The 16,495-nt window shown below is 29.0% G+C and overlaps 1 protein-coding gene, 1 non-coding gene and 1 pseudogene across 3 annotated transcripts; 2 read left to right on the top strand and 1 right to left on the bottom strand.

Annotated features, from left to right (window-relative positions):
* The first annotated feature begins 154 nt into the window (after nucleotides 1-154).
* LOC150025716 (uncharacterized) lies at nucleotides 155-1,161 on the top strand (annotated as a pseudogene).
* A 4,920-nt stretch (nucleotides 1,162-6,081) lies between these two features.
* LOC137828126 (uncharacterized) lies at nucleotides 6,082-7,527 on the top strand. Its single transcript, XR_016522925.1, has 2 exons — nucleotides 6,082-6,296; nucleotides 6,831-7,527. It is a non-coding gene; the product is annotated as an uncharacterized LOC137828126 (transcript).
* Nucleotides 7,528-10,509: 2,982 nt separating this feature from the next.
* Nucleotides 10,510-15,517, bottom strand: COX10 (cytochrome c oxidase 10). Of its 2 annotated transcripts, none has more exons than XM_068634457.1 (7): nucleotides 15,217-15,517; nucleotides 13,600-13,729; nucleotides 13,288-13,425; nucleotides 13,010-13,143; nucleotides 12,357-12,482; nucleotides 11,766-11,869; nucleotides 10,510-11,082 (listed from the first exon to the last, which is right to left on the bottom strand). In XM_068634457.1, exons 1-7 carry the CDS (start codon nucleotides 15,450-15,452, stop codon nucleotides 10,703-10,705), a joined length of 1,248 nt encoding a protein of 415 aa, XP_068490558.1. In that variant the 5' UTR covers nucleotides 15,453-15,517; the 3' UTR covers nucleotides 10,510-10,702. The 2 variants fall into 2 exon arrangements, with proteins under 2 accessions (XP_068490558.1, XP_090161290.1); XM_090305164.1 differs by having other exon boundaries at nucleotides 13,010-13,153; nucleotides 13,311-13,425; nucleotides 15,217-15,515.
* Nucleotides 15,518-16,495: the final 978 nt, after the last annotated feature.

Genomic DNA, 16,495 nt, shown 5'->3' with positions numbered 1-16,495 from the left:
AGTGAGTGTAAAACCTCACTTTTTATAAGGCAATTTTATGAGATTGAATTAGATTTTTACACTTTATGGGCAAAAGTTGGAGTTTCAGGATTTGTGACTAGTATTAATATAGAGAGCTTAGCTTGGGATTCACATGCAAAGTTGCAGTCTTCTTCCATGTGAGCGATGTCTCAGCAGCAAAACCAAAACCTACCTTTGGTTCCGCAATCTGAAGCTGGTGTTAAACCCTTCTCAATAAGGTACCAATGTGATTGAAAAAGTTATACCATAAACATATACCTATGCATTTCAGTTTATGATTCAGATTTTACTTTTTTCCCTTTTATATTATTGCATGTTCTATCTTTCGATTGATCTCTTCAATAGCATTATGTTGAGCTTATAAGGTGTGAAGCACATGTTGGCATTAGATTATGATTATTCTCTGCACATAAAATTAAGATTTGCTTTTGCATTTTGCATTTCCCTTTGTGAATTTCATCAAAACTGTTCTAGATTTTGGAGGTTTCTTCAAGTTTAGTTGTTGAAAAACACCAGATAGAGAACAAAATGTTAGACATGGTAAACAATTTGATATCTCAAGTAACAACAGTAAATTATAAATCATTTTGCAGACAATATGTTCTTAGTTGTCGTCACAGAAACATCTCTCAGAACTGGCCTTTTGAAGAGAAGCACTTGCAATTGTGCCTTGAAAATGGTGTGAAGTTGGAAGAGCTGTTGCCACCACTTGAACCAGGCAAAACTTCACATGAGTGTAACTACAAGGTCAGCAACCACCCTTCATCACATGAACATGAAGAGGGAAAACAATCAAATCATGAAAACTGCAGCAAGAAATCTGGCAATTTATCTCTGGCAGAAGTGTCTCCACCCATGGCAGTGAAACATAAACGCAAAAGGCGTAAAGGGAAATGCAAGAAACGTTTGATGGTGGATATTTTGGCAGTGGCACAGCACAGTACATTGGAGGAGATTGATGGGGTGAATAGATTTTGTGATTGAAGGAAGTGATGAAGCGGTGCCTTGTCAACACATTTCCATGGCTGAAGCAGTGAATGAGGATTCATGCAGAAAAGGTGGGAGTGAAGAACATGTCATGTAGTGCAGCTATCAAAAAGGGTCATTGCTTCTTTACTTTAAACTCCATTGATGTAATGTAACTAGGAATTCACCATAAATTCTGCATCATTCTTATTATTTCTTTTATAATATTGCAGAAGATTACTGATTCAAATATGTTAGTTTGGTCATCAACTTGCATTGGAAAATGCTGCCTAATAAACATTTTCAAAGATACCTTAATTAGTTTTTTTTCTTTTACTTATATCACTACATAAAACCATTAAATACAAAATTAATTTTAGACAAAAAAAATAATTAATTGTTATATTAATAAAATTAGATATTATTTTATAGATTAAAAAAATTATTGATATTTAAATTAATTTATATTATTGATAAATAGTTTCTAAATTGATAGTCAATTAATTACTTAGGTTTTATCTATCAATTATTTAAATTTTAAAGTTGGTATCTAATTAGATAGTGTAAGTATTAGGATTGAACCACCTTGAAGTATAAGTTGTTGATAAAAAAAATTAGATACCAATTTAGAAACTATTTACCAATAATAAAAATTAATTTAGATTTTAATAATTTTTTTAATCTTTAAAGTAATATATAATTTTGTTAATATAACAATTAATTATTTTTTCTAAAATTAATTTTTATTTAATTATTTTCGAGTATTTCAACAAACAATAGGTGAAGAAGTAGCATTTGTTCGTATGATTTTAGGTTACCATCTCAAAGATGCATACAACAAATGGGTCATTATTTACTTATAATTCATCACTTCGATCTTTGGTAACTGAAGCGTTTATTAAGTAACGGTAGTGAGTATTATTAAGTAACTGTAGTGTTTATTAAATGAAAAAAAAATATTAATTAATAAGCTTTAATTTTAAGTAATTATCATTTGTATTTATTAAATAATAAATTATTTGTCGTATGCAGTTAACTTTAAGAAACGGTATGTAGTTTTATTATTATTAAAAACAAAAATATGTCAATATTTATTATATTAAATTTATTATTTACTTCTTTGATATTTTTATTGTATAAATTATCATAAAAAAATAAATAAGTTTAAGAATATTTTTTTATCAATATGCGAATAAAATTTATAAATATATGTCAGAAACATCATTTTCCTTTAAATAGATTTCCATAGACAAACCTTTATTGACCAGCTTAAAAGTGCATCTTTATATGATAGTTTTTTAATTTTCCTGTATATATATATATATATATATATATATATATAATTCTCTATTGTTTGTAAGCTCTTGAAACTTTCAGTCAAGGATATTGATTTAAATAGTCTTCCCCTTTATGAATAGTGTTATTATTTTGAAAATGAAGAATATAACTTAATTTATTTGAGTAAAAATAAAAATGAAAATGTCAATAAAACTGCATAGAAAATTGATAATAAATTGTGTACACTAAAAATAAGATATAGTTATATATAGGAGATTCTTCGTTATAATCAATTTTTTAGTGTAAATAATTTTTTTTCGATTCTATCATTATTTAATATATCTCATTTTATCAATATAATCGAGTGTTTTCTCATTTCATATGAACTACTTAAAAAATAAAATTATTTTTAAATTAATATTAATGTAAAGTCTTTATATGTCTCTAACTCTTTCCTTAGTTCCTTATTTTAAGACAATAACAAAAAGAAAGAGAGAACATACACATTTTCACACCAAATTCCACATTTAAAATAAAATAACCTCTATTTTCACTTCATTTTTTTGTTTACAATTTTGATTCATCATCCAAAATTATTTTTTTATATGTTACGTAAAAATTAAGTAAAAGAGAAAAATGTGGATACTCGCGTCACTGTTCGCACTAGTTAATTATAATATGAATATAAATTAAATATTTACCATTTTAAAAATTTTAAACTAGTATTTAAAAGGTTTAATGTTTTGTAACTGGTGCATAAGTCAACCCAATTTATTAAATAGTTATATTTAATGTATTATTAATGTTTTTAATTTAATAAATAATTTAACTTGTATTGAATAGTTATATTTAATATAATAATTTAAAGCATCTTATATATGTCTTAATATATATGTGTCTTAATAATGAAAGAAATTCCTTAAAAACTCTTATAAATTTTAGGTATAAAAAATATGAAAAAAAAATATGTCGTTTAACACTCACATTTTTCTCATACTCCCACCTATAGCTGCTTTCAATAATAAAATATTATATTTAACTAATAAAAATAAATATAATTTTTAAAAATAAAACAATTATATGATTAGTTTTCAAATGGAAATATAAAAAATAAGTATAAAAAAACATAGTATCAAACTATCATCTTCCAAAAAATATTTATTTGAGATTTTTTGAGAAGATTGAAAGACTCACAAATATATTTCTTTATATATATACTAAAAAAATGAAAACAATATCTTACTTGTTATTTATTTCTGAAAATGAGTTCTCATCAGCTTTCAGATTAACAGCACAACTCATCCACAGCATTGCATTAATTTCAAAATTTGTGAGGATTAAGCTTATAATTTTATTAAAACCTTAATAATTCATATTTTTTTTATACAATCACATTACAATTTTCAATATTTTTTCATATTATTTAATTATAAATTTATCTTTTATTATATATATTTAACTTTAAATTCATCACACAAAAAAAGTTGTATACAAACTTCTAAAAATCGTTAAAAAATCATTTTCCTATCTTTTCAACTATATCTGTAAGTTCACTACAAGAAAATCATGAAATAGAAACCAATTTGTAGAGACCAAAATAATTAGTTGCAATAGTAATTAAATTAGAAACCATTTTAGAAACTAAACAAAAAAAATTGGTTTCTAAATTAGTTTATATTATTGTTAAAATTTTTTTAAATTGGTATCTAATTAACAACGAAAGTTATAATTACCAATTATTTAGTTTCTAAATTTGGTCTCTAAAACTTTGGTTGCTAATTAAATACCAATTTAAAAACTATTTAACAATAATCGAAACTAATTTAGAAACCATTTTTTTTAGTTTCTAAAATGGTCTCTAATTTAGTTACTATTGCAACTAATTATTTTGGTATCTAAAAATTGACTTCTATTTCATGATTTTCTTGTAGTGATTGAACTTGTGCAATGATAATTCATGTAAATAATATACATTATATATTTATGGATTTTGATCAACTTCCTCATTAACTCATCAGAATTATCTTTATTCTGTCATTCATTATTGAAAAAAAGAAGAAGCAATTAGCTGATAAGCATAACTCATTCATACATCAAGTTCCAAATTTTCTAATTTCATTGTCAACATTGTAATGAAAATGGCTAAGCACCAATGGTAAAATTCAGAAGTATATATATATATATATATATATATATATATATATATATATATATATATATATATATATATATATATATTAGAATGTTAAATAGTTCTCTCCCTTGGGAACAAGCTTTAGGAAATGAAGATACATCAGAAGACATGAGACAAAGCAAATGTTTAACTCTGACATTGATCACACAGTGAAACAAATTATAAACTTTGAAAATAAAAACAAATCCATTACATACAGTAAATATTCTCATTTTTCTCAGTCTTTTGCTTCACTCTTATGTATCAGAAACTTTTAACCACGTCAAGTTATTGCAGAATGTTGGAGACTTTACCACTAAACTGGACTAGATCCAAATCTTGATGCAACAACTGCACCAAATTTTGCTAAAATTGGCCTTGCTGGCTATGTTTTTATGATGTCAGAATACTGTCATTGATATGAAACCACTAAAACATAGAAAATTATAAAAAAAAGTTACTTTGATAACTGCATAATTGAAAGAAACTATCTGGTTAATGTAATTTTAAACTTGTTTTATAAAATATTATTTTTCTTTATAATTGTAATTTGATGCAGGGTTTTCAACATGATTCAATTCCAAAGGGTAATTTGTCTGTGTTTTATAGTAAATCAAGTAAGTTCTGTAGGTAATTAAGCTTTTAGACTCCAAATATGGACCTAAAACCATCGTAGGATATAGAATAGGATGTCATATATATCACATGTAGGCATCACTTGAGCATTTACCTTAAAGAGGGAAAGTCTAAACACTTCTTATTCTTTGTACTTTCTCCTGCAGAGGTTGGATTCTGCATACAGATACCTCTGCCACTTCTATATCTGCCATTTGCATTGCCTTGGACTTTGCTTTTTCCCTGGACTTTGCTAAAATAATATAAACCCAAATCACAAAATTAGTTATATATAGACAGATTGTGAAATTAGTTTGACCAACATATATAATACATAGCATTATTCCTTTAGCCATTTATGGTCAAATTCATTTTCTGCAAATTGCCACATTACCAAATTTTCATAGTTGAATTTGTGGCATAAGAATAGAAGTGATGAGTGCACTCATGCCCTGTTTTGTGGTTATTAAAGAGGTTTAAACATGCCACTAAAACTTTAGTGTACTATGAATAGCAGCAGAAGCAAACCCAATTAAAAGTTACTAAAAATAAGAAAAATAACACTCTATTACACTGTTGGAAATAGTTACAAAAAGTCAATAACAAAACCAACTAAAGGTAGACAAAAAAGGCTCATAGAAAGAAAGAAACAACACAACACAACAACAATAGCAAGACAGCATTCTACAACCTTGTTTCTTCTCAGTCAGTTCCTCATGCTTAGCTTACTTTATCTTCTCTTTCTTTACAATCACTCAAATCGTGTTTCTCCTTTCGCCATACTCGTTTTCTTCAACCTCAAACCCTACCCTACCCATTTATCCCTCGCCATTTACATGACCCTTTCTCTTCCTTTGAAGCTTCAAGGTTTTCCTTCAACAACTCTCCCTGCATTTCATCTTTGGATCCATTTTCTTGTTATTTTCCCCATAAATTGACCATCTTTTGCGTACCCACATGCAGATTTTGTGGGGGTCTATCTGATTTTTTTTGTATGTGTCAAAGGGTATTGCACCTGGTCATTTTATGGAGTTTTTTCTTCGGCATCTTATCTGTAGAGTTCCTTTGATCATAGGAAGAAACTGGGGTTGCAGGATTTGTGATTAGATATTAATTTAGAGAGTTTAGTTTGGGATCCACATGCAAAGTTGCAGTCTTCCATGTGAGTGATGTCTCAGCACCAAAACCAAAACCTACCTTTGGTTCTGCAATCTGGAGCTGGTGTAAAACCCTTCTCAATAAGGTACCATTGTAATGGAAAAAGTTACCACAAACATGTACATATGCATTTCAATTTATGAATCGAGTTTATAGTTTTTTCCCTTTAATATTATATGCCATCCATTATTTCATGTTCTAATTTTAGATTGATTTGTTAAATTGCATTCTGTTGAGCTTGTAAGGTGTGAAGCACAAATTTCCAATACAAGTACAGAAATTAAGATTATGATTATTCTCTGTGCATCAACTCATTAACTCCTTTTCTTGTTTTGCTTTTATTATAACCATAAGTACGGTTTTTATCATAGTCATCCTTTTTTTTCTGAATCTAAAGACAGCTAAATAATCATATTTTTCTAACATAAGACTACATGTATATAAAAACAATTAGAAAGTCACTATTTTATAGTGAAAATAGTCGCTGTTTTTAAACCTTTCTGCACCAGTGTTCCTTTGTGAATTTTATCAAATCTGTGTCTAGATTAATTTGGAAGTTTGTAAGTTTAAGTTTAGTTGACAAACACTAGAGGAAATATACAACAAATTGTGTTTGCAGACAGTATGTTCTTGCTTGTCGTCACAGAAATATCTCTCAAAACTGGCCTTATGAAGAGAAGCATCTGCAATTGTGTCTTAAAAGTGGTCTCATGGAGAAAGAGATGTTGCCACCACTTGAACAAGGCAAAGCTTCACATGATGAACCACTCAAAGGTTTCTCCAAAATGCATTCTCCAAATGACAACAACTACAACAAAGAAACTGATTCTTGCAATGCAGAAGTGCCACGAGACATTGATGATGAGTGTAACTACAAAGTCAGCAACCACCCTCATGAAGAGGGAAATTACTCAAATCATCAGAACGCTTGCAATGATTCTGCCAAATGTACCCTCTCAAGTTCTACCAATTTTCATGATAACAGTCCACTATTGCCACCATCCAAGGCAGTGAAATATAAACGCAAAAGGGGTAAAGGGAAATGCAAGAAACGTTTCATGGTGGATATTTTAGCCGTGGCACAGCACAGTACTTTAGAGGAGATTGATGGGGTGAAGAAGTTCTGTTATGCTGAAACTGTTGTGGTTGAAGGATTCATGCAGAAAAGGTGAAAGTGAAGATGATGGTATGGCTAATGGTGATGTAACATCAAAGGGTCATTGGTTCTTAAGTTTAACCTCAGTGGATGTAATGTAATTGGGAATTGAGCATAATGCATTCTGTCCAATTTTCTTCTATAAAATTATTGTTGTTCACTGCAGAATTTCCTCTCACATTGTCAGGATAAACCATGAAGGATGGATTAGAGATATAATACATTTGATAGTATATATCTTATGCAAAACTCAACTTATAATGGATGTTTCCAGAAGATTGATAAGAGATAAAACATTTGATAGTATATAACTGATGCAAAACATTGAATTAGGTTTAAAGTCTACTTCTTAAAATGATATCAGAATCATTTAGAATTGATATCATTTAGAACAAATTCTAGAATATTTATTTGAGTTTCCTATCACCTATTGTCGCTATCGAATCATTCATAAATATATAGTCACCCGTATGAATTTTATGAGAGCCATATTCATTATAAACTAATCGATTTATATGAGCGGGTTTTAAGTTTTATTTAGAAAGTTACTGATAAATATGTTAATCTGGTAACAGTTACATTACAGACTAAGAATCACACAAAAAACTTAGATATCGTGATCTTTACTTACAAGAATTTGAGCTACATATATTACTATCATATTTCATTTAAAACTTGTCTTTTTTTTTTTTTTTTGTCTTAATGCAACAATGATGAGTAAGTCTTCATGGAATAGTTTGACAAAGAAAATGAAAGTGCTATATTCTTTTTTGTAACTTTCCTTTTTTTCACCAATTTTTTTGGCCTTAACAAAGATACAATTGTGTTCATGAGTTTGGATCATTGTAGATGCAAAATGTAGTTAAAAAGTTAAACAAAGCACGTTGAAGATACTCTAAATGCACAAAAAATAGAACAAAGGAATTAAGAATATATCAAATAGAAATAATAGAATTAGTAAAAGCGTATATTAAATAGAAACCTCAAATCCTTGTATAGATTAAAATATCATATACTTTAAGATCATTTTTTATCTTTAGTATAATCTTCAATTATAATAATTGAAATATTGTATCAGTTTATTCTTTATATAGCAATCATGTGCTATTATAATCAGTATTTAAAAAAATACTACTATATTTTAATTTATCATTAATTTTTATAATTATTAAGGCATTAAGATGTTTACTTGTCATTTTTACTATTTTTTTTAAATATTAGTTGCATGATCTTATAAATAGATTTTTTCCCCGTATTGAGATGTTATTATAAAGGGAGAAAAACAAGATAAACAAAATTTGAGGGAAGAAATTAACATAAAATATATTATAGTTAAGGAGCAGATATATCAATAACATCAAATACATCATTGCCTTTGTAGCATTTTGATATTCTATTATTATTATTATTATTATTGAATAAATTTACTCCTGTTATATTATTGTTATTTTTAACTTTCCTTACATTTGTCCATTTTTTAAACATAAATATTACTCACAATAATGGGTTTAGTTTGGTGGATGTTATGGTTTTTAAAGGCTTAATTTGGAGATTAGTAAAATCAATGTTACGGAACGTTTCAGATACAATAGTAAAATCATTGGAACGAGATATGCATGAAAGTAGATTTCATATACCTCAAGTAATTTTATATTATTTTCATTTTATATATTTATTTAAATATATATATTTTCATATATATATATATATATATATATATTATTTTCTATATTTAACTCGTAAATAATAATTTTAAATGAAAACAATGTCAAAAAAATAATATAATAAAAAACATATTTTTAATGGATAGACAAGTAGAAGAGCTTTCAATTAATTTTCAGAATTTTTGCATTACATACAATTCCACTGTGTGAACATTCTTTTTAATTTGTTGGCTAAATGTTGGAATAATTTGAATTCAAAACCTCGAAGAGAGAAATTTTGTAATATGAAAAGTATTTTAAAATGATAATTAACTCAGTTCATGTTGTTGTAATCTATATTTTGCAAGTATTGTTCAATGTGAATTACGTTCGAGCGCATCCATGTGATTTTATTGGCGACTGGTCTTTGTTCATTCCAAAGAAAGAAGGTAGTGTTCGGTAACTAACTGTTCGCCGGTATTATTATGTCAGATATTTTCTTTTATTATTTAATAAAAGAAACACATTATTATTTTTTACGTATAACACTAGATAGTCAAAACGTTCTTAAATGTTATAAGAAATATTACTATTACACTTGTAATTTTTGTAAATTATTTTCACGTATCCCTTTATTAATTTTATTAAAAGTAAATTACAATGACATTCTCAATGTTTTTCTTATTATTACTCGTAATATTTTTTGTTTTAATGGTGTTTTTGGTATAGCAAATTTACTATAGATGAAGAAAATTTTCAGTCTACTTGTGAAAATTTTGGTATACGTGATTTGTGTGGATTTGGAGAGAAAAAGTTTGGAGTGAGAAAATTATGTGAGAAGAAAAAAAAATAAGGATTTATGGATATTGTATGTAAATGACTATTTTACCTTTACTTATTTATTTGGTCTTTTATTTTTTAAATTAGTATTATCAATTAATAAATAATTATTTTTAAAAAAATAAATTTCTATTCATTTTTTCAACTAAATTTTCTAAAATATATTTATATTTTAAAATACACACAAGAACAATTTTAAATTTATTCAAAAAAATAATATACCAAACTTTATTACTTCAATCAAATGAATCAATCACACATGTCCATAAATTCTCTACTCAAACTCATTATATTTCTATTATACCAAACTATCAATCCACCCTTTACCAAATAAAGCAATAATCTTTAAAGAATAGAAGTATACATTATAATAATTTTTAAAAACTTAAAGAGATTGGTGCAATGTATAAAAGACATCACTGTAATATTAAAACAATGACATTTAGATATCTTCTAGCATTAAATAATGCAAATGCTCAATAAAAATATATTACTGAACTAAAGAAACAACCCAAATGTCATTGCTTGGTCTGAGACTTGATGACAAGGATATAAGAAAGTAGATGCAAGTTTTATCCACCGAATCACAAATCATCCTATGTCTAATACCATATTAGAAACCTCGAAAGGAAAAAGTACCGATTCTATATATTATACACTGTGCAGGAAACAAATTCTCATTTATTTCAGATCACAGATGCGTCTGCAATTTTCATGAGGGAACATAATAAAACAAGGTTAACGGCTTAAACACCAATAAGAATACCATTTCAATAAATTTATTCAATCATCCAAACAAAACTTGGCCCAGAAAATGTTAAAGCCATACAAAATCCGTATACCTGATACTTGTCAAGGGAAGTTATATGAAGGAGCAGGCAGAAAGGGAAATGGAGCAACAGAGGCATATGACACAGGAGGACGTGCTTGAGTCCAATATGGACGCTTGGCCTTCATATTCTGATTATCATCATTATCATCCAATTCTAAGGCTTCCCCAGATGAAGCAGATTTCACAAAACCCTTTGCATTTTCTTCTAAGAATTGTTCGCTATCGGAGCGACGGTGAATCAGAAGCCCAGTCATAAACACAGGGAGATAAAGAAGACTGGCGTGGAACATTCTCCTTGCTTTTTCTCTGGTACGGTTTCTATAGAATGAAAATGCTGCACCGCTTATTGCAAGTGTAAGTACCGTGGACTCCAGACAAAACCATCTAGAAGTCAGACCCCCTGTTCAAGGTGCAGAAACATAGGCATCAAGATTCTCCTTGCGACCAAAAATTTGATATTAAAGGAAATGTGAAAACATTTTACCATTTCAAATGTCCCTTTAACTACAATCCAGCATAAATTATCATTGTATATCCTCTCATTCTAATATATTCTTTTTTTTAATCAGCAATAATAAATTAACTAAATGGAGCCCTTGGGGTGCTCCAAAACCCATAAACATGATGTACAGTCTAATAGATTCTTGAGAACAAACTTCCTACATAAAAGTTTAAAATTTTCTGTAGGTCTAACACTAATGTCTTCTAGTAGCACAAAACATGGGAATAAGGTTTTCAGCTTTTTGGCAAAGTCAGTGTGAGACAGGCATCAAAAGTTATTTAACAGAACAAGACACTGAATATCTTGTGGGCCTTTTCTGTCTAACCCCATATCCACATACGGAAAAGACTTAAAATTATACTTTTTTTATTTTGTTAATTACAAAATATTCAATAATCCATATAACTTTATAAACTACACAGGCCATAACTTTATTAAGATTTCTTGAGAAGTTTTTGACTTCAAATTAAATTTAAGGTATCCGTATCCTATCAAAGCATTCAATCAATACCAAAATTAAGATTAAAAATCTAAAAAAAAAATCAATCAAGTGTTTCTAGAAAAAGGAAACATTTACTCACAGTCATAAGCCAAGAATCCCAAAGGGATTAGATATATAGAGTTCCTTAAGGCCACCAATGCTGTTCTATACCCAGAGGCATCGGCAAGAGAGTACATCTTGAACCTAAACTTGCAACGCAAAACACACACATGTCAATAAGTAAAGAATATTGTATATAGTTTAGAAATAAGTAATTGGATGAGAAATATATTAAGAGTGTGGTTATTCACCACCATATGCAGCAATCAAAGTACCAAATCCATATTTAATGCCCACAAAAATAAGTAATTTGTATGCTAAATGCTAATATAAATTTGGTAAAACCAACTTGTGATTCCCTATACTCTTTTTTAAAAAATTGTCTAGGTCATTGTACTTCATTTTTTAATTGGGTTCCCTCCCATAACTTCAGAAAAAAAAGGTGTTGTCTTGTACCAAATTTGGTATCAGAGTCATTCAGTTCTTTTGTTTACATCAGCAAGAATGTTAGCTAGATATTAACTAAACAAACAATACGAACACCTACCATTTTAACAAATATATTATTAGGGGACACCAAAATAGTTGTATGAATCAAAATTCCACTGTAAACAAAGATACAAGAGCATACCCTCCGGCAGCATAGTCACTGCGACACATATAGGCTAGGGCCATAAAATGTGGTATCTGCCAAAAATACAAAGCAGCTGGAAGAATCATTCCATTTAGTGAAATGTCATTAGAAGCAGCAGCCCATCTGAAAATCAAGAACAAAGAGGTGATGTAGGGCAGAAAATACACCTGTACATGCCTATGCACATGGTGAATGAAGTGAGATAACAAGAGTACAGAAACAATAACAGGCTAATTCCACATCCAAAAAAGTGAAACTCATTTTCAGGTAGTTAGGTATTGAATTACAAAATCTTACAAAATATCACTCATTAACACCTCGAATTTTCTATTTCTTCAAGCAAATAAGTAGAGACAGCTAACAGAGGGGGTTAAGCTTTACAACTAATCTGCCAACTAAACTAGTAATACTTTAACCAATATAAAATCAATAAATTGGTCAGATAAAATTCTTCTTTGGCAATGGAAATTCAACGCACACAAAATAGGAGCATGTAATTGAGTCTTACCATATCAGTTTTGTGCAGAACAACTTAACTTCAAAAGGATTTAAATTTGCACGAAGTAAACAAAATTAACAGTAGCATATATTCCTCGAGCATTCTGAAATTCACAATACATAGGCAGGTAAAAAAACTGTACATAATTTACCCCAAAAGTGGTGGAATAGCGCCAACAACAGCTCCCACCCATGTATTTACATGGTGAATCTGCTTCAAGGGAGTATAGACAAATGCATACAGGATTAGGTTGGAAGCAGCGAGCCCAGCAGCTAACGTATTAGTCTGGAATAACCTTGTCATAAAGCTTCAATGTTAGTTCCCCCACTCAAAGCATATCAAACATTTGATAAGAAATCCATTCATAGTTTTACAAGTTAAACAAGAAAAGCATACAATCAACAATGTAAGCAAAATTTGTTTCAAAACCTGTGTTGCTAGCAGAGCTGTACCCGCTATTCCAACAGAGGACGCCCAGCCAATTGCATGAGGCTTTGTGATTCTTCCTGAGGGTAGTGGCCTTTGACATGTTCTTTTCATTTTAGCATCATTATTGATCTCAAACACCTAAAACAGACACAACCATAGAATAGATCTTGTGTTGACAAAAAATCTTGAGACTGTAGAATATTCTCTTATATTCTCCTATCCTACCCTCTTAAAACAGAAATACTAAAAAATGGAAAACAAAATTATCACAATTGACAATTTAGAGTAGGATAATCTCCTCTAGGAACCAACCTGATTCAAAGAGTTAGCAGATGCAGCAACCATCATTGTACCCACGCAAGTCCACGAAAGTGCTGAAAAATCAACAGCACTACCACTTCCCAAGACAAATCCAGTCCCAGATGTTGCAACCACAAGCATGCTGGAATTGAGTTAGAAAATGATTAGTTAGAAAGGTTATTTGGTGTATAACAAAAAGAAAAGAATAGGTTTTAGCACAATGACTGCTACAAAAGAAAAATACTGATTCTAGCAAAATTGATTCAACAGACAGAAAACTATAGTACCACTCCTGGTTTTTCACAAGTGTCATGTGACTCGAAAGTTCAAAAAGTTAAAAGGGAACTACATCTAAAGCTCTACGTGCTAAAATACAGAAGATGAAATCAAATGAAGATTTAATTCAAATGAACAATCCTCGAATCCAAGATGGATAATAAGGTAGGATTGTAGTGGGTAGCATCTGTGCCCAAACCAATGTTTAAGAGAAATACCTGAACTTAGACTAATGTTCACAAAATAGTAATTTTATGTGCTCGACTGTTCTCTCTCTCACACACAGAGGTATGGTATGAGTAAGAGGGGTGAGTGTTATAATACTCGGACTAGCATATTTTGCATGTAAATGTAATCATCCATAATGAATAAAACTTGCACCCCTTATAGGTGAATTTTGTAGGTATCCATTGGGTGTAATACATAGTCCTCCTAGAAGAAAACAAAGCAGTTGAAACACAGCTAATGTCTAAAATATAGGATGTTAATAGATACATACATACCCCCATGTTAGCAATTCTATCAAGAGAGAAAGAAACTCAAATAAAATGAAATGAGTAAAATAACTCTTAATTGATAATCAACATCTATATATTTCTTTACATTCACATTTTTCCCTTGATAATTAACCATACAAAAAAATTGAGAAATTATTTTTCAATATTTACTAAATCATAACAATAGGATATAACTGTTAGATTTTAATCTTAAGTGGACGAATACAATTACACATTCATTAAACCTCACATTAATTGAATGTCAAATGTTGTGAATCATCCATAGTACTACGTCCAAGCATGATTATTTTTGTTATAGGGTTCTCATAGGTACTTAATCCCATAAAAACTATGTGTGGTACGTGAGACTGGTTCTCCATGAGAATCCGACTTTTAAGGTATATTGCTCCCCACTTACATATCACTAGTTGACTTAAGATCTCCAACAGCTCTCCCATGTTGGAACTAGACGTTTTGAGCTTAAAGTTTTACAAGATCGGTAATCTATAGGTCTATATATAGTCCAATAGGCTAACAAATTGCTAGGATATCTTAGAATTTACATTTGAATGTAACTCAACCCTGAAAAACCAGGCTAGTAAAGTGAGGATTTCCCCCTTAAATACACTACTTTGGCCACATAATCTCCAATACATGGAACGAGGCTAATTCATGTCCTCTGCAAACAAAAATGATTCCAGTCCACACAATCTTCTTCTAACATTCTTGGAGATTGAGATCGTAATTCTATATCCTAAATCCAGATAGTAATTTATTTGCATAGATACATACAACAACAAAAATGAAATAAACGTAAAGAAAGCACGAATAGAGGGTGAAGTGGTGGAAAAGATACCTGAGACGAGCCTTGGAGAGCTCCCAATAGCACCTTCCATAGTGGCGGGTCAACGACACAAAATTGGTGGTAGCTTTGGAAGAGATATCAAGTGCAGTTGCAGAAGAAGCGATGAGATGGGGATTCGAAGAGGAAGATGAAGATGAAGATGAACGCACATAATTAGGGTTATGAGAATGAGAAGATTTGAGGAAATTGGAACAGAAGGAGGTCACAGAACTCCTCCTCAACATCATTGATTTCAACCAAATTGAAACCACAACACTTCCGTATCAGAAACACACTCTCACACGTTCAACGTTTCTTTTTTTTTTCTTCTAACTTTTATAATTGGGCTCACACGGAACCACCACAACGCACCCGTTTGGGCTTCTTCATTATAATGGGCCCGTACATAATTTCTTTTTGCATCCCCAGAATTTCCTTCTGCACTCCCCTACATATAAAAATTCTTTTACTTTTATGTTTTTGGGAAAAATGAGTTACAAATTATGTATTCTAAAAAAAAAATCATTATGAAATTTAAAAATTATTTTGAGTTTTATTATTTAATTTATAATTAATTTTCTATGTAAAAAAAATATAAATTATATAATTGAGAATTAGACTTTTTTTCTACAAAACAACACCCCTAATAAATATAGATATGTATAATTATCTTATTTAATAAAATAATAACTTATAAATATTTATCTTTTATATAATTCTTAATATTTCGATAATAATAATTATAGGAGTAAAATAAAATTTATACTATATATATTAAAACCTTGTATCTCTTAATATATAGGGTTATATAATAATCTTCTTTATAATAATAATAATAATAATAATTTGAAGCAATTAATAAAGATAATTAGCCATTTTTATATAATTTTTAAAATTATTCTTAAGATACACTTACTCTCTTTTTTTCTTTCAACATGAAGACTCCCTACCTACTAATTTTTTTTTTATAACATACAATGTTTAAAATTACATTTAGAAACAAAAAATTAATATTTCAACTGTTAATAAAATTAATTTATTCCTCCATATTTATTAATGATATAAAACTAGAGTTATATAAGTATTAAATCTTTAATTCAATACAGTGAAATAAAATAGCATGGTTAAAACTCTACACAAAGACACATGTGTTTTCACAATAATAAAAATTATAATAAGTTAAAATAAAACAGTTTCATATCTTTTATTTTACACAATAAAGTGATTAATTATTATTTTTCCTTTATCTTTGAAAAGTATATTTGGTGATTCAGTGAAGATTTGTGGTTGT

The sequence above is a fragment of the Phaseolus vulgaris genome, chromosome 7 (assembly GCF_051622355.1).
Source record: "Phaseolus vulgaris cultivar YP4 chromosome 7, ASM5162235v1, whole genome shotgun sequence".
NCBI lineage: Eukaryota > Viridiplantae > Streptophyta > Magnoliopsida > Fabales > Fabaceae > Phaseolus > Phaseolus vulgaris.
The sequence above is the reverse complement of the archived record's forward strand: the minus strand, read 5'-3'. Positions and strand labels throughout refer to the sequence as shown.